This window comes from Strix aluco, chromosome 12, assembly GCF_031877795.1.
Source record: "Strix aluco isolate bStrAlu1 chromosome 12, bStrAlu1.hap1, whole genome shotgun sequence".
Taxonomy (NCBI): Eukaryota; Metazoa; Chordata; class Aves; order Strigiformes; family Strigidae; genus Strix; species Strix aluco.
Window position 1 is genome coordinate 26,143,919 of NC_133942.1, and position 23,860 is coordinate 26,167,778.

The 23,860-nt window shown below is 43.1% G+C and overlaps 1 protein-coding gene across 1 annotated transcript in view; it reads right to left on the reverse strand.

The window, feature by feature from the left end:
• The window catches only part of RFX7 (regulatory factor X7), a 53,591-nt gene extending 45,284 nt beyond the window's left edge, over positions 1-8,307 (reverse strand). Inside the window, exon 1 of the mRNA XM_074837237.1 lies at positions 7,911-8,307. Coding sequence (XP_074693338.1) covers positions 7,911-8,056 — 146 coding nt within the window. The 5' untranslated portion in view covers positions 8,057-8,307. The remainder of the gene's footprint in view (positions 1-7,910) is intronic.
• Positions 8,308-23,860: the final 15,553 nt, after the last annotated feature.

Genomic DNA, 23,860 nt, shown 5'->3' on the forward strand with positions numbered 1-23,860 from the left:
AGCACAGGTACGCCCCGAGAAACCCCCGTCCACAGACACATCCCCCACCTCCACAACTGCCATGCACTGCACCGTGCAGTGCATTTACAGGTCATAGTTAGAAAAAGATAACAGCTCATCTAGCCTGAGCAACAGATCAAGACTAGACCACTTACTGGGTGCGGTACTGAGCAGGTCCAAAAGGAGAGCTGGCAGGCCTGCCACCCACCAGAGCCCTGCCACCAGGACTCCCAGGGTGCAAGTCCCACTCACAGACACCATCCCCACCCCTGGTCCCACCCGCAGCAAAACCCGGCCTCCTCACCCTTTGACTGGTACAATGTCACTGCAGCAACCACAAGCAATTAAAAACAAGCAACAGGGAAAATATTCAGGAAGTTTTTAGTGTTTTTTCCACTGTCTTAATGATTAAACATTCAACAACAGAAAACACTTGGCAGCTTACTGAAAGCCTGTTGATGGCACAGCAGCCGATAACAAGCATCCTACTTGATGACAGATAATCCTTTTTCCATTAAATCAAGAAAGCATTAAAATTGAGATACTGGCTAACTCCATTTAGAACAAACCAAACCCTCAAAATTCCCAAAGATCTGAGGGAACAGAACAGAATACCCCAGCACTTTCAGAATTTTTTTTGATGTGTTTAGGGGATTCTTCTCACTCGCTTGAAAGTACCAACTCATGCTGGCCTTCTGGCTGGGCTCTTTCTGGGTGACAAAGCACTGCATTTTCATCTATTTAATTTACCTTTTGAATCGCCTGATAACTTTTCAAACATACAATCCAACATTCTACCTGGACTGCTCCAGAGGCAAGCTAGAAAGCTACCTACATTTCCTCTTTGCAGTTTAAAAATAAGAAGTTCCTTATTTATATGTGAGGCTTTGTAATATTAGCTATTAGAAAGACTTGAACCAAAAATCCAAATTTGGATCCTGATCTGAATTTTGCAGCTCTGGCCCTTCTCCAAATACTTCTGTTTGGCAAGCAGCAGAGTGGAGTAACAAGAGAAGGGAACATACATAAGTTATGGGATCTGTATAAAAACATTAAGCTCAACCCCTGCTCTCAAAACTACACACACACACACAAAAAGACTAACAAAACCACCCCAAGCCCCAATTAATTAAAAGATTAATCAGTGCTTCAGTGTAAATCTGATCACTCAAACCCAAGCAGTACTGTCATCTCACCCAGTTACAGTATTATTTCTGATTAATTTATATGGCATACAGAAAATTTGAGGATGAAAATGTGAAATCCAAATTCCAGATAGAGATCTAGATTTCAACTCGCCAACAGCATACAGAGACATGCAAATCAAACAGAACTGCCCCAAATGGCAAGCAACCCAGCTACGGAGGCCTGGGATGACAGTCCTGCAATTCTGTGCTTATTAAGAACTAATTAGAAATGCTGCTCTGAATCACAACGTCACACCATCTGACTTGCTTCAATGAAGGGAACTCCTGCGGTGGAAAGTAAAATGTTTATGAAACAAGGAATTGCATATGTCTGATGTTGTGAAGTCAACAATTTAATGCACTCCTATGCATTTTAAATGAACAGCAGTAAAACTTAGCCAAATCTTTTATATTACTTGAATATTGTTTTCCCCCCATACACTTTATTAGATCCTATTGTTTCAAGAAACAAAGACAAACACCCACAAGCAAGACTGAAAAATCCACTCTTCCTAAAAGCAGATTTACAAAGATCTTTTTTCTGCAAAGCTATTCCATCCAACTCGGAGCCAGGATATTCAATAAAACCTCAACTCCATTCTCAAAAGGTTACATAAAGGTCAGCATTCATTTTATTCAGGTTTATTTTCTAACCTTGTAAAAATGCCTGCAGACCAAATTGGCTTCCACACCTGCTGACCTAGAAACTCCACCACCGTGGTGGCCGTGCCCCGTTTTGGAAAGTTGCTTCTCCTCCCACGCTGATCTGGCACTGCCTGCTGCGTGCCGCTGACCTGCCCGCTCCCGGCAGTCAGCAGCATGGAGGAAGGCTTTCCCAATAGCAAGGGGATGCACTGCAGCAGAGAATACTAAATGCTTTTTTTAAGCCACTTTGGGGAGAAGAAATTCTTCTGGGTGGGGGGCTCCCTCCAAAAGGAGGGTTTCCTCCATACAAGAATGTGCAGTAATAGATAAAGGGCGTACCTGGACCTCGTTCGAGGGAATGGAAGATCTCCAAAACAACCTACGAGGGGATGGAGTGACCATCCTCCAGGAAAAGAAGTCAGATTGAAAAAGTGACAAATGGTGTAGGATTTATTTCGCGCAATTCAAGAGATCTGCACCACAGATGGTTACACCCTGGCACACAGTTTAAAATTTGTTTACAGTCAAAGAGAAATAGGCACATCAAGTGATCGGATGGATTGTTTTATGGAAATGTCTTCCCAAGGAGATGGCCCTCAACTCAGAAGTGCATTTTTCTCCACAATGGCTAAGAAGTAGCTAACCTTGACCAACTCATACAGAAACAGATGGAAGTCAAATGAAATAAATTCCACTTTCTGTTCCTATCCATTTGGGGAAGCAGAGTGTGAAGGAGAATGACATGCTGCTAAATGCTTTGCCCAAGGAAGGCTGACCTTCCTTGAAATCATCAAGAACTACTCTAAAACATGGTCCACAGCTCAATTTTTTCCTATGCATTTGACTGCTTATACACCATATTGGGAAATATGTTCAGGACAAGCAAGTCTCACCATCACCTGTAAACAATGGAACCATAAAGCCAGGGAAAACTGGTTAGTGACAAGAAATTTTTGTAGTTCTACACAGCCTCTTGTAGCTGAGGGGCTCAAAGTACTTTTTCAAAGGAGGTAAACACAATTCTGATGTTACACATATTTAGTGAAATGAGCGCAGCCTGTATGCCTGTCAGTGATAATTATTAGCTCTTCCTCACAATAGTTAGTAATCTTTTATTGATGAATTGTAAGTGTTGTCTCCCACCTCCATCGATGAATTAACCAGGATGAAGGAAGGAATGGTGGCTGGAGCATTTTGGGTGGGGGGCACAGAATAACCACAAAGAGTCTGTAATCAGTTACAGGATATATTAAGTTCTCCACTCAATTCTGACAGACCTTTTAACAAAATATGGAGGCTTTCTGTTTTGGGGTTCTTCTTTGTTCTTATTCCCTGCCTCCTTCTCCTGAGCTACAGAGAATTAAAAAAAGAGCAAATGCAGATTAATCCAACCTGACTCAAGAAATCTGTGTTTTAAAAAAATAAAGGGTGTTACAGGAATTTCAACTGCAGAAGAGAACTACCAAAGAGGTGTTTTCACCTGTATTTGCAAAGAGCCTGAAACACATACCCCTTGAGCTTCATTGCTTCATTGCCTGGTATTTTATTAAAAATATCAAGACTGTCAATAATTTTTTCTGATGACCTGATCATACAAATAAGTAGCAATTCCTATTATGAAAAATCTCAATGGCATTTCCCAAATTGCAGAACATTTGCTCTGCCAACAGCTAAGTGATGATCCACACTTGCTGACAATGCCTAATGAGGAGTGATGGATGCAATTGCAGTAGGGAACGGGAATGATGTAAGTTGTAAGAAAGAACGGAGCCTTCCAAAGATTAGAAAATATTGATGTTATAATCAGCTAATCTGGTTTTCTAGCATGATACCAAGAGGCCAAAACTAACAAGCGCACAATTCACCTCCTACTCCCCCTTCAACATGAGACAAACTGGGCCTTAGGACATATAATTTTGGCACTGCCCAGCCTAGCTCATGCGGTTTTCCAATACAACTTCTAGCTAGAAGAGCAATTTGAGGACAAAAATTATGGATCTGAAACCCACACCCACGTCCAACTGAAATGGCTGCAAAAGCAATGCTTTTGTGTTTGCCACTCCATGCCGCCTGGTCCTCAGCTTGGTTTACACACGAGATATTGGAGGAGGAGGGGGGGAGGAGAGAAATTAATCTCTTCAGCAGAATTATTATATTCAAACCTAACAGATGCCTTTAGGACAAAAAGAGCTGAGATGCAGGCAAGGTGAAAGAAGCTGGGGCCAACCCGCGCACAGATGCGAGCACCAGATTACTATTTACAACAGTAAACAAGTACTGATTGAAGAATCATCACCGGTTATTCGCAACAGTGAACAAGAAAACAAACCCGTCCGTTCCTTCACTGTTCACAGCTACGGACTGGATTTTAGATTAATACAGTGAGTGGAAGGATTAAATAGCTTAAAAGTGTTAGTCTTTTTCTTTCACACCAGCCAGAGCAGACCCTCAGCCAACACCTTTCCTCCCTTGGTCATCTCCACATCTAAATCCTTGTGCCACACTGCTTTTACATACGTACATCACTGGCTGTCTTCAGCTATAGGATATTCTTTGGCAACTTAATGTAATAATGAGCAGACTCTGTCTTCACCACCATATGTTTGGCTACAGAAATATCATATACAAATAAAACACATTTGGTAATACAGTACCCTCACCCGAAGAAAATAATTGAAACCCCATTAGTCTATATGCTCAGACAGCTGACTAGGGAGGTTTTCCCGCCTCGGGCTCTAACGTCTGGACAAAAAGCTATTAATATATATGAAAGCTTTAATGAATCTAAAGAGAAATAAAAACAGGCAGATTAAGGCCCAGTGTCCAGCGAAGACCTGGGCAATTTACAAACCCGCCCAACCTGACACTAATCAGCCAGGCTGGGCTCCCAAAGACATGTTCTCCCCATCTAGACCTCTAATCCATCAATGGGAAAAGACATCTAATATTATTTCTGCCTGTTTCATCAACACTGTAAGAACACATCCAACTGCCCCAGCAGTTCACATACACAACACAAAACAAAAACGGACACCACTTTGCTAGATGTGTTCAAGTGGGGCAGACAAGAAAAAGATACAGTTAGACAGCGATGGACTTTAACTATTGTGACCAAACAGAAATTAAATACCTGTATGTGATGTTGTAATGCAAATAAATACTTCCTGACTTGTTTTTAAGGACAGCTAAGTAACTCTTATCTTCCCCTCCTCAGTCCAAACTAATGGTCACTTTAAATGCAAGAAAACCCCAAAAAACCCCCAAAACACAGACTGGACTCCTAGCAAGCACATTTTTAAGTTTCCAGTACATATGTTGACCGTGCCTGCAATTTTAACCAGCAGGACCTAACCTATTGTTTCATTTTAAGGGACTCCACATGTTCTCAATTGCTTGAGCTACTTTTGTCAAACTATGTTTTAATTTAATAAACAGAATAAATTAAGTATGAGTTGAGATAATGAATAACTCATTGTCGCACTCGAGGCCTACATCACACACTATATTTATATTTGTCTGTACAGTGGAAGGACAAGCACAGACTTGTTTGTGATCCTCAAGTCCAGTATTTGAGTAGCTGCTATATTTTGCTATTTTCATTGACGACACAATTTGAAGACTGAAACCTTTTTTTTAAAAAAAAACCACAACAAAAAACACACACAACCAACTAAAAAGATCCATCCACTATGCACAAGCATGTAGGAGAAAAGAGGTGGAGAGGAAACAATACAGAAGAGTACTAATTTAGATGTGCTAAACCCTTTGGGAAGCAAAGGAGAAATTGAACATGCCAACCTGCCAGCACACACAACTGGCAGAGCAGGGCAAGAAGGGAGGAAGAGGAGGAAAGGCAGAAAAGAGGAAGCTCTCTTCTGCATGTTACACCTAGTTCTGTTAAGAACAGAGCACTGCCATTTTCACAAGCAGCCTTCCACAACCTCTCCCACTGTTTCTGTCACCAGCATCCAGCACCCACTGAACAGAACAGCCGATCTGAGACTGCAACTACAGAAGGAGACTTTCCACTGTTTACTCCAAGTGCAGCATGCACGACTTCCCTGGCAATGCTCCTCATCCTTGCTGCTCAAAAACAAGCACCACATCCACATGAAGATGCAAATTAACAATAAACTCCAGCCTCAAAGGAAGACTGCTTGATCACAATACAGAAACACAGAATCTATAGTGGTCCAGACAAAAGATTTGAAGATACCAAGGAAAAGGCTTTCTTATAAAAAATAACCTTATCTTCAAATACTGCATTTCAACAGCATAACCCGCAGGGAACAGATGCTGCCTCAAAGCAGCAGGGAAGTCCCAGCCTGGTGCAGGAGCAGGTAGCCAGGAGGAATCCTGGCGCGGAGGTGAGGAATGTCTGTGGAAGTACCAGGAGACAGGGCTGCAAGGTGCTGGCAAAGCCTCTGCTGGTCACAGGCACATGGCACCAGGCGAGCCACTTAGGCCGGGCAAAACGCTGCATTCCTTTGTACCAAAGGTGGGCTTGGGCAATTCATCAAGTTTACCTGAATCAAATAAGCAGCCTTCATTTAAAAGCCTAACATATGCACTCTCTTTCCTTGAAAAGAAAGCCCATAATAAAAGCAGAGGTTTTTCTTAGTAGCCATTTTGTCTTCAACTTGGACGTGATACCTAATCTGAATGCAATGTAAACATGCCCTGTGAGGCTCATTTCCAAACAGCACATTCATGGAAATAGAAGAAAATATAAAAAGGCCATCACTAAATACCATAATAAATTAGGAGGGTGTGAAGATTTCATGATCTAAACAGACAGGAAATTTTGCAGCTCACATTCCTTCTCTAGGTCACATTGCAGAAAAAAAACAAAACAAAAGGTAGCAAGTGTGGATTAAGGACAGTAAATTATTATTTACTGTTTAAATTAAAAACAAACAAAGAGCAACCAAACAATAAATGCAATTTCAGTATACCATACAATAAGAGAATCTGAAGGTAAAATTATATTTCGATTCTTTCTTTTCCAACTACATCAATTCACACCATAAACCTAACTACAGTATGAAGGAATATGCAAGCTAGATCAGTATGTTTTTATTAGTATATGTATATCAATATATATGGTGTATATAAAGGAAAACATTATATATGAGTAACCTATATTTCCAACTCTCAACTTTCACAATACTTTATCAGTCCCCTCAGCCAAAAGTAGCTTTTAAAAACATACATAAAATACAAATGCTGCTGGTGACAGCCTCTGGCAGATATTATTTAAAAAAAAAAAATATTTATTTGCAGGGCAAGGTAAACACCTTTTTTTTCCCCCAAAAGCACACAAAATAAATATTCTTCAGTAAAACGTTGGTTTATTGTGAGTACTGTTTTAATTTTTAGAAAAAAAAGAAAACCAAAACCAACAACAAACTGGATTCCTGTGCAGGAACTTGCAAACCATCGTCACAAGTTTCAGCCAAAATTGCATTTCAACTGCCAGACTGGAAACTCGGAAGAACAGAGGTTTACAGGGCGGCTGGGAAAATGCACCCTTACTGCAACGCTCTGCATTCCCTGCTGCATCAACACTCCGTGCTGGGGGTCTCGTGTGAACGTTCAAAAACACAGACGTAAAACCAGAGGGGCCGCCTAAGACGCCGACTAATTAAAATGCCTTCCGCAGGTGAGATTGTACCCATCCGTCTGACCAGAGCCGCTCCGTAACGACCATTACCGCTGAGCGCAAGCGGGCAGCGCCGCGCACCCACCCCCGGCACACGGGCGGCTGCCTCATTCCTGGAAAATAACCAGCGCCAGGCACGGCAACAGCCATGAGCCTCCGGCCGCGTAACCAGCGCACCTGCCCGCGACCACGCGTGTTTTCCGCACGGCCGCCCGCGGTGCGCGTCTAGGGGCGCAGCCCCATGGGGGGGGGGGGGCCGCAGGCAGCTCCGCGCGCAGCTCCGCGCTTCCCAGCACAAAGGGGCCGCGCCCGCGCGGCCCCCCCCGCCCCCCTCACACCCCACTCCGCTCCCCCCGAGTACCCGAGCGCGGCCCGGGGCGCAGCCGACCCGGGCGGCGGCGGGGCCCGGCCCTTACCAGATGGAGCTGCGGATCTTGTGCTGCAGCGCGCTGGCCTCGCCGCCCTGCAGCCCCGGCACCAGGGCCGGCAGGGCCCCGCCGGGCGCGGGGGTGCCGGCGAGCCGCCGCGGCGGCTGCCCCTCCGGCTGCTGCTCCTCGGCCATGGGGGCGCGGCGGCGGCGGGGACGCGGAGCGGCGCTGGCCGCACTAGGCCTCTGCCGCAGCCCTCGAGTGAGTCGCCTTCCCCTGTTGCCCGGGGGACATCACGGGCGGAAAGCCGAGCCGCGTCCCGCCGCTACGCCGCAGGATGGCGAGCCCGGCCCGCGGCACGGCGCATGGCGGCCCGGCCTCCTCCGCCGCCGCCGCCGCCCCCGCGCAGGGTCGCTCCGCGCTCCCCCGCCTCGCAGCACCTGGCCCGGCCCGCCCCGCGCCGCCGCCGCCGCTCCTCGCCCCGCGGCCGCCGTGCCCGCCCGGGCGCCGAGTGCGCAGGCTCGGCGCTGCCCGAGCAGACGGGCCGCCCCGCGCCGCCGCCGCCGCCGGGGAGGGGGCCGAGGCCGGGGCCGGGGGCGCGGCCGGCGGCGGCAGCGAGCCGGGGCCGGGCCGGAGGGGGGGGGCGGACCCTCCGAGAGCCCCGGGCTGGGGCCTGCGGACCCCCGCGGGGACTCGCGGGCTCCTCCCGGAGCGGCCCGGCTCTGCGGGGGCGGCCGCCACTGCGCGACGGCGGCGAAAACAGCACATGTGTGTGTGTGTGTCTGCGTGTGTGTGTGTACATTTTAGATATATATATATACATATGTAGATAATACACGTAGATGTGCCCGACTTCTCTCGGGTGCCCCGAGCGCATAGCTGCGCACTGGAGACACGTGAAGCCCGCTCCTGCGGCGGCAGCAGCATTACATCAGCTGGCTGCACCACTGCCGCCCCGCTCCTCGGGGTGCTCCCTGCACCCTCCCATGCGGGCAGCGCTCCTGAAACGCTCCTTGGTTAAAAAAAAAAAAAAAAAGAAAACAAATTCCTCACTGCTCACACCTCTCCGAGGAAGCCAGCCATCCACACGGGGCGGTGGCAGGCCGGGGCCTCCCTTGCCCTCGGCCTCCTCCTGTGTCCCTTGGACATACATGGGGCCATGAGGCCCACGGGCTTTCTGTGAACGACAAAGAGGGCTCAAGCTGCCCCTGTGCTGCCCTTCTTTTCCCAATCACTCCAATTCTGGCAGTGTTCCGATGGCAATTCTCAATTTTCACGCTCTGCCTGCTGGGGCAGCACTTGGCAGGGAGATGGACGCGCAGCCACCCCTTCTAATGGTGGTACACAAGGATAAAGGAGTGACTTCCTACCTACGCTGACCACAGGAAATGTGGGCCTAAAGACAACTAATAATGTAAATACACACATGGAGACATGGCATTGCTAAATTTAGGAGATAAGTATTTGTAAATTACTATGTCACCAACCAAAGCGAGACTTTTCAAAAATAAATCTTCACTTACGTTTCCACTGCTCCAAAATCAGAACGTTAATGGCTATGACGATGGTGATTTTCTTCTCCTTATAAAACCTCTCATCAGAACGCCAAAAACTAAGCTCTCGTGTTTCTGCCTCTTAGTAAAGCGTGTTTTTCAACTTTAATTGCAAATTTCTGAAGGGCATCCAAAAAAAGAAGAGAAAAATACAAGTAAAAATTGTAATCAGAAGTAAACAGAAAAGTAATCAATTTTAAATCCCTAACCGTAATGCTTTTTGCAGGAAAACTACATCAGTATGCATATAAACTGGCACAGGAAGACACAGGTGAATGTCCTTGGTGATATTTTCTAGTTTTGTGGCAATTTGCACTTCATACCAATTGTATCAACACAGCTAGGGTTGCCTCTCTTGAAAGCGAGAGCTTAACCCACACGGATCCCAGCCATAAAAACATTCTGGCCAATGCGTACCTATGAGTCCCTGACTGAAATCGATGGGCCTACACATCAGAATAAAGTTCAACAGATGTGCATCATGTTTGCAGGATCATAGACTATTACAAACAATTGGAAAAATATACATAATTTCAGTGTTGCTTTCAGTCTAAGCTGGCAGTTGGAAGACAAATTTGTTATTTAGTTCCTCATGAATTTAGTTCCCAGCCATGTCAAAATGTAATCACACTTGTTTACAGCTGTATGGGCACCATATGACCAAAAAAATAAATTAGTCACATCTCTTCTGCAAAATCTGCCGTGCCAGTCACGGGCCAGCACCCCAGGGCCACCACTACCACCCTGTAATCACACCAGGTGTTTTAGGGCAGAATGTGAATAGATTGGCACAGAGATTAAATAAGTGGGCCAGACTCCCAGGTTGCATTTTTGTGGTGGAAGTGGTCAGTGGGCCTCAAAAGCTGTGTCTGTACTCCCATATCTCACCATCAATTCACCTTTTTCTTTAAAAAAATATACTTTTTTTCTGTGCTTTTTGGTGTGAAGCCTTTCAACTGTAAGCCAGTCTCTACCGCTGGGTTTGATTAGTAGGCCCAAAATAAGATTGCACAGAGGCCCAAAATGAGATTGGGGTCCCATTTTGTGTAAAGAAGAGATTTCCTCCTCAGGCCTAGCAGTGAATAACATTTCCTTCCAGCATGGTACCTGAAAGAAATGGGGCTGTGTTGTGTATAGCTGCAGCAGAGGAGCCCACGCTCTGTCCTCTTAAGAGCCTTTTTCATATCAGGAGTAATTCCCCCTCGGTGCTTTCCTCACGTTCCCTCAGTGTGGCTGAGCGCAGGGTTTGGCGCAGGTTTGTTACGTGCATGTTTTAACACCGCATGAGGAATTTTTCCCTTTATGCAGTAGGTAGGCCCATAAATGGAGGCCATTTTAGCTGACTCCTACATAACCAGCTGAACTTGCCCAGTGTTCTGTAGAGTCTCTGCACCTGGGCAAAAGGAGTGAAAGAAAAATGGCGGCATCTTATATGCACTTTACATGATTACATACCACTAAAGCAAAGAACAAATAGATCCAGAATAATTGTGTAAACAAAGAACTTATGCTGACAGAATTAACTTGAAGACCCTGAGGGGCATTATTTAACAACTAAGGGATGAACCTGAACTCAGATGGACTGACTGGAGACCTCCGGGGAATATCCACTGAGGACCACTACAACCATCTGCTGGAGTTCTTGTACCTAATGGCTCTGTACACCTTTGTTTGATGCAGAGATTGAGCTCCTCATCAGCACTGTATAAAAACCACACAAAAAGTAATACAAAGGAGTTAATTTTAAGTTCCATTACTGTAAACAAAGGCATGTGTGAAAGTTTAAGCATGTCAGAAACCTGACCAGTATTTGCAGGACCAGGATCTTACTTGTTCCTTTCTGTTTTCCAAATGTCTGTTTTTACTGAAAAGCACAGCAGCTGAGCTCAGGGCAGGTAGGCTGGGGGCTTCCTGTACTCCTCTGCCTTCTTGCAGACAGATTTTGCTTGTCTAGAAACTGATGTTGCTGTATTAGCAATAAAATTCCTGTCTTTTCTAACTCAAGAGCACTGGAGGCCTGCTGCGTCGGACAGATATATTGATTAGGGGATGATCTTCAAAAGAGAATGAAAGAGCCATTTGGGGGAAAGAGGGAGCCAGCTGTCTGCATGAAGACAATCTCCACCGTGCGGGCCTGTGACAGGCAGAAGCTAACTCCATTTTGCCAGGTTAATTCCAAAAGCTGTGTTTATTTTTCCTCCATTTCTGGAGCTTAGGATCTAACACAAGCCCTCTCTGCAGGGAAAAGTTGTGCTTAAATACTGTCTAACCTATTTTCCAGGATTTTCTCTACTTTAGCCACTTTAGCATGGTTTTGTTTTGTTTTTTCTTCCCTGTTATGAATAGTCTCTGACAGTTGGGGAATATAGTGTCTCATGCTTTCAAGGAGGAATGCCTCACTGCCCTTTCTCCAGCTCACAGCCAGCACTGAGGGGAAGGTGCTCTTCCCGCTCTCCTGTCAACAGAGAGGGATCTGTCACCTCTTGTCTAGCACAGGGCCAGAGACCTGCATGCTCAGAGACTAACCTGAGCTATGAGGCAGATAAATAATGAAATCTTGCTATCTTTATCCTCAAGACAAACATAAAACATATTCTGTGAGTATAATTGGCTTTAAAGTCTTGCTAAAAAAAAGACACTTTCCAAAAGCTTTAAACGCTAGTTCAGTGAACTCCATTTTGATGCCTTTTTGCAACTCTCCTTCCCCAGGGATGTCTGTCTCCATGTATCCGGAGCTATGCCCAAGACATCTCCCTCTGGTTCTCTTTATTTTGTTATCTCAGTTCATGTGTAGCACCTGTAAAATGCAAGTGCAATAACTGCTAATTCACCTAACCAATTTTAAGGAATACTTCAACTTTTATGGTTTCAATTATTTAAAAAAAAAAAAATCCAGTTTACTTAGGAAAACTTGAAACTCATATCATACCAACTGACAGGAGAAACCGGGCTGTGCTCAAACCTGGCAGTGAAAAGGGGGCTATTTGAATTATAATGAAAGCCTGCTTGACTAGAACTTCGCCAAGCTTTGATGGGTCTTGCAGCATCTGTTTGGAGCAGGTGCAAGTGTTGTGTGGGGGGCAGTATGGCAACCTGGCAAATAACGGGAAACATTAAAAAAATTGCTGGGGAAGTCTGAGGTAGGCCCCATGGTCACAAGTCCTTCTCCAGCAAAGAATGAGCATTAGCTACCATTGTGACTGGTTATGGAAACAGTTTTCTTTGCAACCACAGCTCCAGTTCTCTGCTTTGCCATCCATTTAGTCATTTATTTCTCTGCAAGGCAACTTTAAGGCGCTAGTGAAATGGGTGTGCATTTGTGCAGATGTGGATGATCACCAGGTACGAGACAGCCATGGCCCAGGCCCACACAAGCTTGGCTGTAGTTGCCATGGTTGGTCAGAAGAGGAGTATGGCATTTTGCTGGGGTAATGCACAGATCGTTTGCATTCTGTAAATCATGATAACGAGATTAAATTTCCAAGATCCACCCAAGTTCTTTGATGATACAGTTTGAAACTTTTCATTTCTGTAGACTGCCTCCTCTGTACAGTACAATAAATCTTTGTCTCAATGTAATGTCAAATTGGCCCAGCTGCTGAGTTTGAAAAAGTTATGAGTATGATGTTCCTATATATCGCATGCTTGTCTTCAAGCTGGAAGAAGTTGGTAAGGAAGAAAAAGGCACCAACTACCACAGCCTAAGAAAACTACTTAGAAGAGAACAGTGGGTCTCGAAAATGGTGATTCAGACTGTCATGTACAAGGCTGATGAGTAGGAAGGAAGGGCTGTCACTTAAAGAAATACCGAAGTTTGATACTTGACTGAATGAGGTTTTAAACAGAGACATCCTTCCATTTTCAGTGTTGTTGAATATTTGATGCTCCTGCAAGTAGAAGTTAGACGGAAAATATTTTCAGTCAGAACCCTACGCAGATGCCTGATCTTGTCAGCTGTCTCTTGTGCTGACCCAGAGGATCAGTTTTAGGGAGATTCTGGCAGAATCAAGGCTAAGGAGAGAGAAATATATGCAAGTTTCATGTAACAAAGCAATCAACACTTCAGTCTTTCCTTGATCTTTTTTCTCCTTTTGAGACCCTACCTGCAGAATGGCTTGAGTGCAAGGGAGGGCCAGCTGCAGTTCACAGGGGCCTTGCCACCTACACAAAATCATGACCCAAATAAGCCTCACACGGTAATGCAGTGGCTCCAGGTATCTGATAGCACAGGGTGGGAGAGCACTAAATCCCCAAATGCAGAACCGCATGGCACAAGAACCATGAATTTCAGCTATGCTGGTCCAAGCTCTGGATACCCAGATGAACTATGGATGTCCTTAATCTTACTGCTGCCTGAAGGAATCCTGGAGGATTTCCAAGTCTTATGGCCTGCTGAGAAATTTGTTTGCATGCTCTCCTGTATGCAAATTGGCAAGGCAGCGATCCAGCGATACACAAGTACTTGCAATTATGGCCTTGCCCTTTGATTCCCCATCTTGTGAGCAAGCAGTATCTTGAAAGATCAAACCCCAGCCTGAGAACACATTAAGGATTTTTGTCCTCAGAGAAGCTGCTCCTCAGAAATGGGGAGAAAGCAAAATGCTACCTGCACATTGTGCCTGTAGAGCAGACAGGTAAACCCACACAACAGTACGATGCCATAGCCTCCCATTTTGTCTTTCTTCTTTCAACTCTCTATCTCTGACAAGACAGTGGGGTGTGCTGTCAAAGATCAAAGCAATCACATCTCCTCACTACTGGTTTATGTCCATCTGGTTTTAACACTTCAGTTCTTCTTGGTCAAAACTCCGGCCCTTCGCCTGCTCATCTTCTGGTCGGCAGCCCCACCACCTCTGAGCACCACGTTAGGACCCTCTTGTCCAAGAAGGCTTTTGCCCCAAGGGCTGCTTCATGGACTCCACAACCTTTCTGCAGCCGTCACTGCACCTCCAGCGTCGGTGGCTGCTGAAGGCAGCGCTGCCTGTGCCTGGGAGCGGTGCTATCAGTGCCTCGTCAGGACGCAGCAGGAAACGTCTGGCCTCTGCTCCGAGACCATCTGCTGAAACCAGGCCTCCTCTGGCGGGAGTCCAACACAAAGTAAATAGAGTTTCACAGCCAGATTTCAAACAACAAAATAACAGAAATATGGCTCACTGCTCCTGGTTTTCAAATTCAAAACATAGAAGTCCCTAGAAGCAAAAATCCTTTATGGATCCTAAGATCTTTTGGATGCCAAATGGGTCCATTGTGGCTAACGCTAGGGAGAGAGTGCAGTGATGTAGCAATTTTAGTTAGCTACACCTAACTAGTTCAGTTTATGCATTTGCTAATTTTTAAGATGATTTCTTCCTCAAGATCACTGATGGAGAAAAATTAAATTGTCAGACTGAAGACTTCAGCTTGCAATATTTGTATGGGAAGTTGTACAGAGATAGAAGAATTCTGAATCTTGCTACTGTATGATATTTTCATGGTATAGGAGAGAGAGAGAAGGACTCAATGAAGTGTGAAAGATTTTTTAAAAGAACAGATTGCCATGTCTTTTAAAATAGGTCAAGTTTTTGTCCTAGTTTCCTTTAGAGTGTCCCTTAAAGCAATGGGGTTTGAATATCCATGGTAGTGCCATTGCTTTTTTTTTTATAGCCACATCTATGTGTGGCTCTAGTTGTAAGGCAGAAATGTTCCAGTGTAAGACTACAATGGCAAAGACCACATGTCTCAAGCAGTATTTCTGAACAAGTTACACCGAACAGTGAAATCTCAGCAGTGACAGCATTTCAGCCTTATGTGTAACACTATTCTGAAACAAGTGACTAAGAAAAAACAAACTATAAAAAAAGGTGATGGCCAGCAAAAGCCAACACCTGCAGACCCAAACCCTGTCAAACTTGACCTATTAACTCCACAAATTTCAGGAGGCTTAGCACCACTGTTTCCTTTCCATCTTTAAATTGATTAAATCAATTGATTAACTTAAGTAGAAAGTAGAATTACAATAATGACATTTAGATTGAAGATACACAAGATAAGATAGTAGTTAGAAGATCAAACCAAGGCCACCTATGTTGAATGGAGACAAAATACAAAGGTCAGATGTCAAAGCAAAAAGAGTCTGTATGTGTACATTTAGATTTTAAAAAAGGATGTTCAAGATATTTAAAGAGGGAGGAAATTCTGCACGTGATATTAATTAATATAGAATTGTCTTCTATAGATGGAGCAGTCTGGTACATATATTTATGGATGCATCTTTGCTCTATGAACATAACTTAGGTATAATACACATATATTTATGATGTTACATGGACTTAATTATTCAATATAATACACATGCCAGTAATTGCAGTTGGCCTTAGTGCAGCTATATGGAGTGAGGCAGGACATAAGGAGGATTTCCTCCATCCCAGAGCCCTGGAAAAAGGCCAGGTACAAATCAAGAGTGGTTGTGCTTGGGGAATACAAGTACAGGACTTGTCACTCTGCCTGCTCTCCACTGAGGCTAGAGGTGGGAGCTCAGCACATCCTTACTAAGATGCAGGTTCTTCTCCCCACTAAGCTGATCCATAAGAGATAAGTGCCCTTCAGGTACAACCCATTTAAAATGTACCTTGTTGTGGTGAAACTCTGGATTGACCTAATGCGCAGCCAGTAATAAACATTAGTTGGCTCACAGTGTTGTACAGTAATAAACATGCTGAATAGCTTGTCAGTGCATGCTTCAGGAAAGAAGTACAATCTGGAACAACGTCTAAGCATACACTTGGAATACAAATCTTTTGCAGGCTGTGGACATCATGAAAACTGTTTGTGATTCCAGTTAAGCTATGAGTGAGGGCAATGCAAAGGCTTGTCTGGTATTCATCCCACTATAATGTGGAAAGATAAATCAGCCTTTAATAATGGAGACCGTTTTAAGAATACCTTTGTTTTAATGATTAACATTATTTTGCACTAAGATTTGTAGTTGTAACCACCATCATGGACTGGAGCCTTTGTTTTGAACCTCATCTTACTCTGCATCCCTGCTGAAGAACCAGCGTGAGCTGTTACACTTGTGGGTTTTGTGCACCTTTTGTGACATAAAAAGGCTCTAGAAGGGGGAAGAGGATCTTTCTTTTTGCAGAATATCACTAAGTGCAGGAAAAGTCATCTAGAGAGCTTCCAAGGATACTGATTTGTGAACAACTCTTTTCCACATATTACTCCCACTACTTCCTGTGAGACAAGAATATTATGCACACAGATCCAGTTTGAGTTTTCACACTGGCAGTTCCTCCCAATACTGCTCATATATCAAAATCGCTTTCACCTCATAATAGATTGTAAATTCTTCCAATAATAATTCTAGGAATATTATCTCTGCTACACTCTAAATAATTAACAAAGATGCCAGGCAGATTTGTGCTGCATTTGATAAGTAGGAGGAAATTGTTAGTATCTGTGCAATGACCCCGCTTCCAATAGCTGGCAAAGATTTATCCTGCAAAGAATCCCACTGAAAGGTTTTCCTCAGCATGAATATGTGATTGCAGAAATACTCAGTAAGGACTGGTGGACTAAATCTCATTCATTTACAATTTGAATCAACTTGGGAAAAAAAGACGTATTATCTATTTGCATTGAATAGGTTTATAAGTTTCACAGGGAATTTTCCTCACCAGCATATAGCTCAGTGGAGCAAGGACATTATTTTTTCTTATCAGGGTGAAATGTAAGAAACGAAAGACTCTTTATTTATGATACTATACATAGGTCCAGATTCTTAATGCCTTCACCTACCTTATATAAGGAAGTTTGCACTGTGTGGTTCTGAAGTCAGCAGCACGTTCAGATTTCAGGTGCAAAACAGAAGCATTGAGCGGAATACCTGTTATAAGGAACATACAGGATAATTACATTGCATGCTAAAGTAAGGCAATGGGCTTAGCTGCCTGAAGGACGCTATTTTATTCTGTTGGGCTGAAGCAATCTTCTGTGGGGTTGGAGCCAAGAACATCAAAAAGAAAATGTTGTTCATAATCCATCTGGCTGAAATCTTATACTTATCCTATCTAGGCACTGGATCTATCTCAGAGCCAAAATTAGGTTATCAGGAAAGGTACCACTGAGATGGGGATGAAGCCAGAGAGCTGTTGAGGGAACCTGGTCCATAGGCAGATATCAACATGTGGACAGGGGTGGGAAGGAAAGGCTGCGTAGCGGTTCCCGTGTCAGCTGAGGGTGGCAGTGAATGAGTCAGCAGTGGTGGTTATAGTCTTCTCAGTACCCACAAGGATCTTTGCAGTCTTAACCAACATGTTTGGGTTGGATGCTCAACCTAGCAAAAAACCCAATAGCAAATCAGTTCAGATAGAAGAAGAATGGCATCCTTTATCAAGATGCTTTATCAATGTCTTAATTAGTTGAACTGTTACAATATCACTCCTCTTACAAACCAATACCACATACAGCCAGGAAACAGCCGTTCCCATACAATCAGGCTTCTAACATTTCTCAAGCAATTCAAAAGAAAAACAGGCTAAAATACAAGCTTCATTATGAGAGAGCACTTCATGTCCTCTGCTATTTTAAGTGAACCTAAGAGATATTGATGTATTTAAATAGCTTTTTAATAAATATTATGTTTGAAATTATGGAAATTTAGATAAAAGCTGCTGTTTTACAACTGATACCATCTGCAGAAAGGAGGAAAGCGTGGGGATTATAATTGATAAAATCCTGGACTTTACTGTTTGGGGTGGTGCTCAGAGTTTTTCAGCAGTTTTAATCTGAATAACCTCTAGTGGAGCAGCTCAGTTTCCAAAGCACTGCACTTTGCAGCTGGATGTCTTACACCACCATGAGACGAATAAAATAAATAAATCAGTAGGTCACCTTCCTAACTTGATTTTCCTGAGACATATCATATTCTTTCCTTCATGAAGCAAGGAACAGATCTCTTTCAACATCAGGAAGAAAGGAAGTAGGAGCAGCTTTCCCTCTGCTCTTCATTTTCGCTTTAACTCCTAGAATGATTTGATCATATTTAGTTCATTAAAATTTCCCGTGTTTTGAGGGACGGGGCATTTGTTTATTTGTTTGCTTCTTTTCTTAATTTCTCCCTTTTCAGTTTTTAAAAAGTCCTCCCCCCAAATTCTAGCAGATCCCAAGCTCAAAAATCTGTCTGTCTAACCCCAGTTTAAGCATATTTCTATTTACACAATGCTGTAAGGGCCAATTAGCCAAGTGTGACATCAGCTCAGGAGTAAGCCTTTTCTCAGATACAGGCTGTGTTCTGTCCACATTCAGGAGATAGGAGAAGTAATGTTTAGTCCTTTTATTAACATAGCAGGCACCCAACTTAGAGCTGTGCCTATTTAGGCTTCTAAAAACAGTTTGCACTGAACATGCCCTCTGGCTTCCTGGCAGTGCTACTCCCATACCAGTAACTTGATATACTCACTCATGGTCACCATAACACCAGCCAAGCACATGGAAATAAGAGCATCTTTAGAAAATACCTCAATGGGTTAAAAAAAACAGCAGGGCACAGCTACCAAAGCTATGTCTGAGATTCTTCCCTCTGCAGCGAAGAGGGGGCTCGATACCTTCTGGGTGTTTGCTGCTTAAAGAGGAAAAGGATGATTGTGCAGATGGCAACTTCTTGCATGGAAAATCTGTTTCCAGAATTGCAGCAACTGACTAGTTTGAGTGGCTTTATTCTTCCAGCACTGAGGTAGGGGAGCGGGCAGAAACGTATCAGCTCTGCTAATGGCATGCAGAATGATTAACTAAATGCTACAGGCCCAGATTCTGCCCTCATTGTACCAGTGCACCTTATAGCAGATGATGCAGTTGTCCAACCATGTTAGAGGACAAACACTGTCATGGCAGAGAGACAGACCTTTATTACTAGTAATGCAACTGTCAAAGGAAACAATATACTGCATAAATGCCTGAGACGTGGTTAGAAAAGATTATGTTTTTAACCTTATCCACAGTATACTTAATCTCAAATTACAGATTACTTTTAAACATAGCAGACTTGCCTCAATTATAAGATATTTTTGGGGTTTTTGTTCTGAATTTTTTTCATTTTGAGGGATTTCATGAATAAAAAATTCTACAATCACAGCACACAGTTGCCTGTTGTAAAAATTACTACCCTGCTTTTCAAATTTCCTCCCTTCCTTTCTTGAAAGCATAGACAAATTAGTGAAGAATAATCATAGCTTAGTCATAAAACCAAGTTGTCAATATTTACATGGTGCTCTTCTGTTTCTTGGTCCTTCTTTGCTGGTTTGATACTTCAACTAAGCCCCGTACACATCATCAAGCCCTAGATCTAATAACTTGGAAAGATGATATTTTAAGATGCATTTGCGTTAGTAAGTGAAAATCCAAAGGGAATGAGGAAAAGTGCCCTCAGCATGATTCAAAATAATTGCTGAATGAGAGGTCAGGATATAATAGCATGAAAAAAAAAATGAAAGAAAAAAAACCCAAAAACCAAGCTGGCAACTAGACTCCAACTAGTGAGTTGAGCAGCTGTGTGCAGCAATAAGTCCTGTGGGCATTTGCAACTTCCTCAGACTGTAAAACTTCAAATAAAGATGCAGCTAAGACATAGTTATGTCAGGTCCATTTTAAACTCTCCTGCTCATCTGTGGTTTTTTGATACCACTTTTTAGGGGTCTAAGGAAATCCTTTTGAGAAAGAAGAGAAATGGGGCTTGACAACTCCCAGCTACAACAGCTGGTGCCCCAGGCACCGTCTGGAAGAAAGAACAGTTTAAGAGCTATCGGATTGCTTTTCCATCTCATTGGCATTACAGCTTCATAGTTCTGACTTACTGGGGATCAAACTTGGATATTGATAGATATTTCAGCATAAATATAATTTCTCACACCAGAAGTGGAGGCTTTTAGTGTGATAGGAGCAGGCGCCCTGCTTTAGCAAGGGCATCGGAGTGAGGCGAGTGAATGCTCTGGCTGTTTCTTTTTCGTTGCAACTACATAAGCACTCCTGCTTCTGAAATCCAATTGCTATAGTATTGCAAGTAATTCAGAGCAAGTATGAAACCAAAAGTACTGCCACATAGACGCAGCATATTTCTTGCAGCAGGTTTCTACCCAGAAGCATGATTGTTAGCTATAAAACTCTCTCTCATTCATGCTTTTTTTTCTTTCTTTTTTTTTTTTTTTTTGGCATAGCTCTGGCAAACCTGCAGTTTGGAGACTAAGCAAATAAACTTTATATCTGGAACAGCTTTATCACAACTGATTAAATTAACATCCTCTCTCTTCACATTGAAAATCTCTCTTAAGATTTTTACAGTTATTGGGGCTGGCAATATTGCACAGTCAGAGAAGGTACCTGGAACAGAGCGCAATGGAGGTGCTTTCAGGGTCAGCATACGTGAATTCAGCTATTGAAGGGTGTCTGAATCCTCCAGTTCAGGGAGCAAAAATATGACACAAGACATCCCAAATCCCATAAATGGTTCCAAATAGTTTGTTTTCCAAACATTTCCAAGTGGTTTGCTTATTTTGAATTTCTCAGACACTTATAGATGACATAATCTTAGCATCAAATTATTGCCAAGTGTGCACAAGCTTTCTTCCCAGAAGATCTGGTCTGGGGGTGAATAATGTACTTTGTGGATTTGCAACACAATTACTACGCAGAGCACAGTGCATGCACTGCCCTGCTCTGCAGTTTGCCTCAATTCAGACACTCTCACTCAAGCTACCCCGGTAAAAGCAGCAGCTTTACAATTTTCCCCTCAGTACACTTCCCTCCTAAAAATCTCCCACATCAGCATTCTTAGTCCTGCAGCTCCACTAATGCTAGCAAGTGTGGGAGGGCTGGTGTTTTTGGTACAAGAATATTTGGACCCTCTCTACAGTGTCTGCTCTTCGTCCTTGAATACATTTGCAATTAATCAGGGGAACATATGACAAAGGGTGGTCTGCTGTGAAAGGTACCCACTGCACTTGGACTTAATATCCCCTCATTTCATGCGGATAACAATGCTCTCTCTCCCTGTGGACTCCTTCTTTTCCTCAGAACTGCTGATCAAGGAAGACTAGAAGTTGTGTCTGAGGAAACTGAAAACGCGATCTGATCTACTTGTGAAAAGTGCTGTAAAAGAGCCAGGCTCTATATTATTATAATATCTAATATACTGTTATAAAACATTATTAAAATTGAAGCAGTTAATTTTCAAAGAGATGATGTGTGGAGATGAACGTTCTTCATATTATCCTCATCAGTACTTTTAGATATGTTATACTGATTTTCACATAAACATTGTACGATCTTATGTGGTATGTAGTCAAAAATAGCTGGAATCCATTAAAACCATGCTCCAGCTGTGCAATCACTGTCCTCACAAAGATACATTTTTACATGTGGTTAATGCCAGGAAGAACCCACAGCTTCAATTATGAGAACATCAAAATATGTTGTTTATTGCAGAAAAAAGCATTTGCAGCAATTTAAAATACCCAGTCAACACCACACTGCTAAATCTAGATAATAGAAATCCTGGAGAAATTTGAGCTAAATCTGTCTGGATTATAGCTGTGGGATTATCTGAACGCTAAATTACTGTATATGTTTTACTCACAAACATGAGCACAGACAGTATAGGAAGATGGATGACTATGCAGATCACAGTAAAACCCATCCCCAAGAGACTTTTTCATACACTAGGTAAACAACCCCTCTCAATTTATCAAGCATTCTGGATTGAATCAATGCTGTCATTTACTTTGCTGTTGCTGTGTAGAGTAATATGGTTTAACCTGAACAGCTCTTTTAGTACCAGAAAAATAACAAAGGTTTTCTCTGTGCATCCTTCACAACACACAGAGTGCAGGAATATTAATGGGCTGCTATGTTTATATAACTGAGTTAAAGAAAATACAACTGTAGTTTAGTGTGTAATCAGAAAACCAAATTATATGCGATATTGAAAGAAAAGATTAACCCTGGTTGTCTTGTTAAACCTTCCCTTCCCCTCCCCCCTTGTTTACATAGCAATGTTTCTGGCTTTCTAAGGACATACAGTGAATGAACCTGGATTGACCTGACACATAACATCTCTCAAACTTTCCCCTTGAATAATTCACAGATGTGTGAGCTGTGACCAAAAAAATGCAAAGAGGAAAAATGCAGGGTATTGTAGGGGCTGAGTGAATTTGAAAGAGGTGATACTGTCCGAGTGTGCCATGCCTGAGTCTTCGCTGCAAGTGCACACCTACTGATTACAAAGGCACAATTCCTTCAGTTGCCAGTTTAGCTCAGTTTGACAAATGCAAGTGAAATTACCTTCAGTTATGTTCATGCAGGAGTTATTCTAATTCCTATTATTCTGCTCATGTGTATTAGTTTTTATTGCTCTCTGATGCTTTTTTGATATTTCGAGTGGCAATGCTGCATGTCCATGCAGTTACGTGGTACGTGAAGCAATTGGGAGGGCTTTCCTGGGTAAGAAGGCTAGAGAGTAATTGCTGCTTCCTGTGAACAGCTACCAGCTGATGTAGATATGGCCACTTTCATTTCCTTCTTTCTCTTTCAAATAACATATGCAGCTCTGTAAACAGATTAAATACAGTTTTGGATCCTGGGAAACTGTCAATGTAATCCTTTGGTCAAAGTACAAACAAATAAAAGAATTGGCCGTAGCCAGAGAGTTCAACTGTGTTCAGACTTTAAGATACATGGTTTTCAGCAGAAAACATACTCAGAAAGGGCACCAAAAGCTTGCTTTTTTATTGAGAAAGAGGGACTATTATGAATAGATGCCATGGAAATTTGGGCATGATAGCTGTTATTCTCAAACTGTGCGCATGTGCTAACGTATTCACAGTGTCAGCACTCTGGTTTGAGATAACGAAATGTGGGTTCCATTCTTCAGTTTTTCTCCCTCAACCAAAGGCATAATTTCTCACCATTTCTGCCACTATTTTGTCTGCTTTTGTGATTAATGTCTGAATACTAGTCGACCTAGAACACAAATGCTTGGTTGTTGCATGAACTGTCTGTAGACTAATGCTCTCACAGAGCTGAATCAGAGGTGGTTTTAAGCGTAAAAGGTTAAAGCCACCTAGACACAAATAGCACAGCACAAGTGGAAAGCTGAGTTAATGAGCTCAGGTCTACCCTGTGTCCATGACTGCAATGCACATTGCAAAGACTCCAGACCACACAGCTTCAGTTCCAAAGGCGGCCTCTGCATCATGGTCTGCCATAAAAATAATATGCAGAATAGAAAAACTTGAAAAATAGGTAAGGCAATTGAAGGAATACAGGTTGGAAAGGGCTAACATGAATGTTTTTTAAAAAATCAAACTAAACTCAAGTATAAAAGTAAATTCTAAAAGAACTTGGAAAGAGACAGTACGGTTTCATACTATGTTACTAATTTAAGGGATAAATACTTTGAGGGATTGAAACATT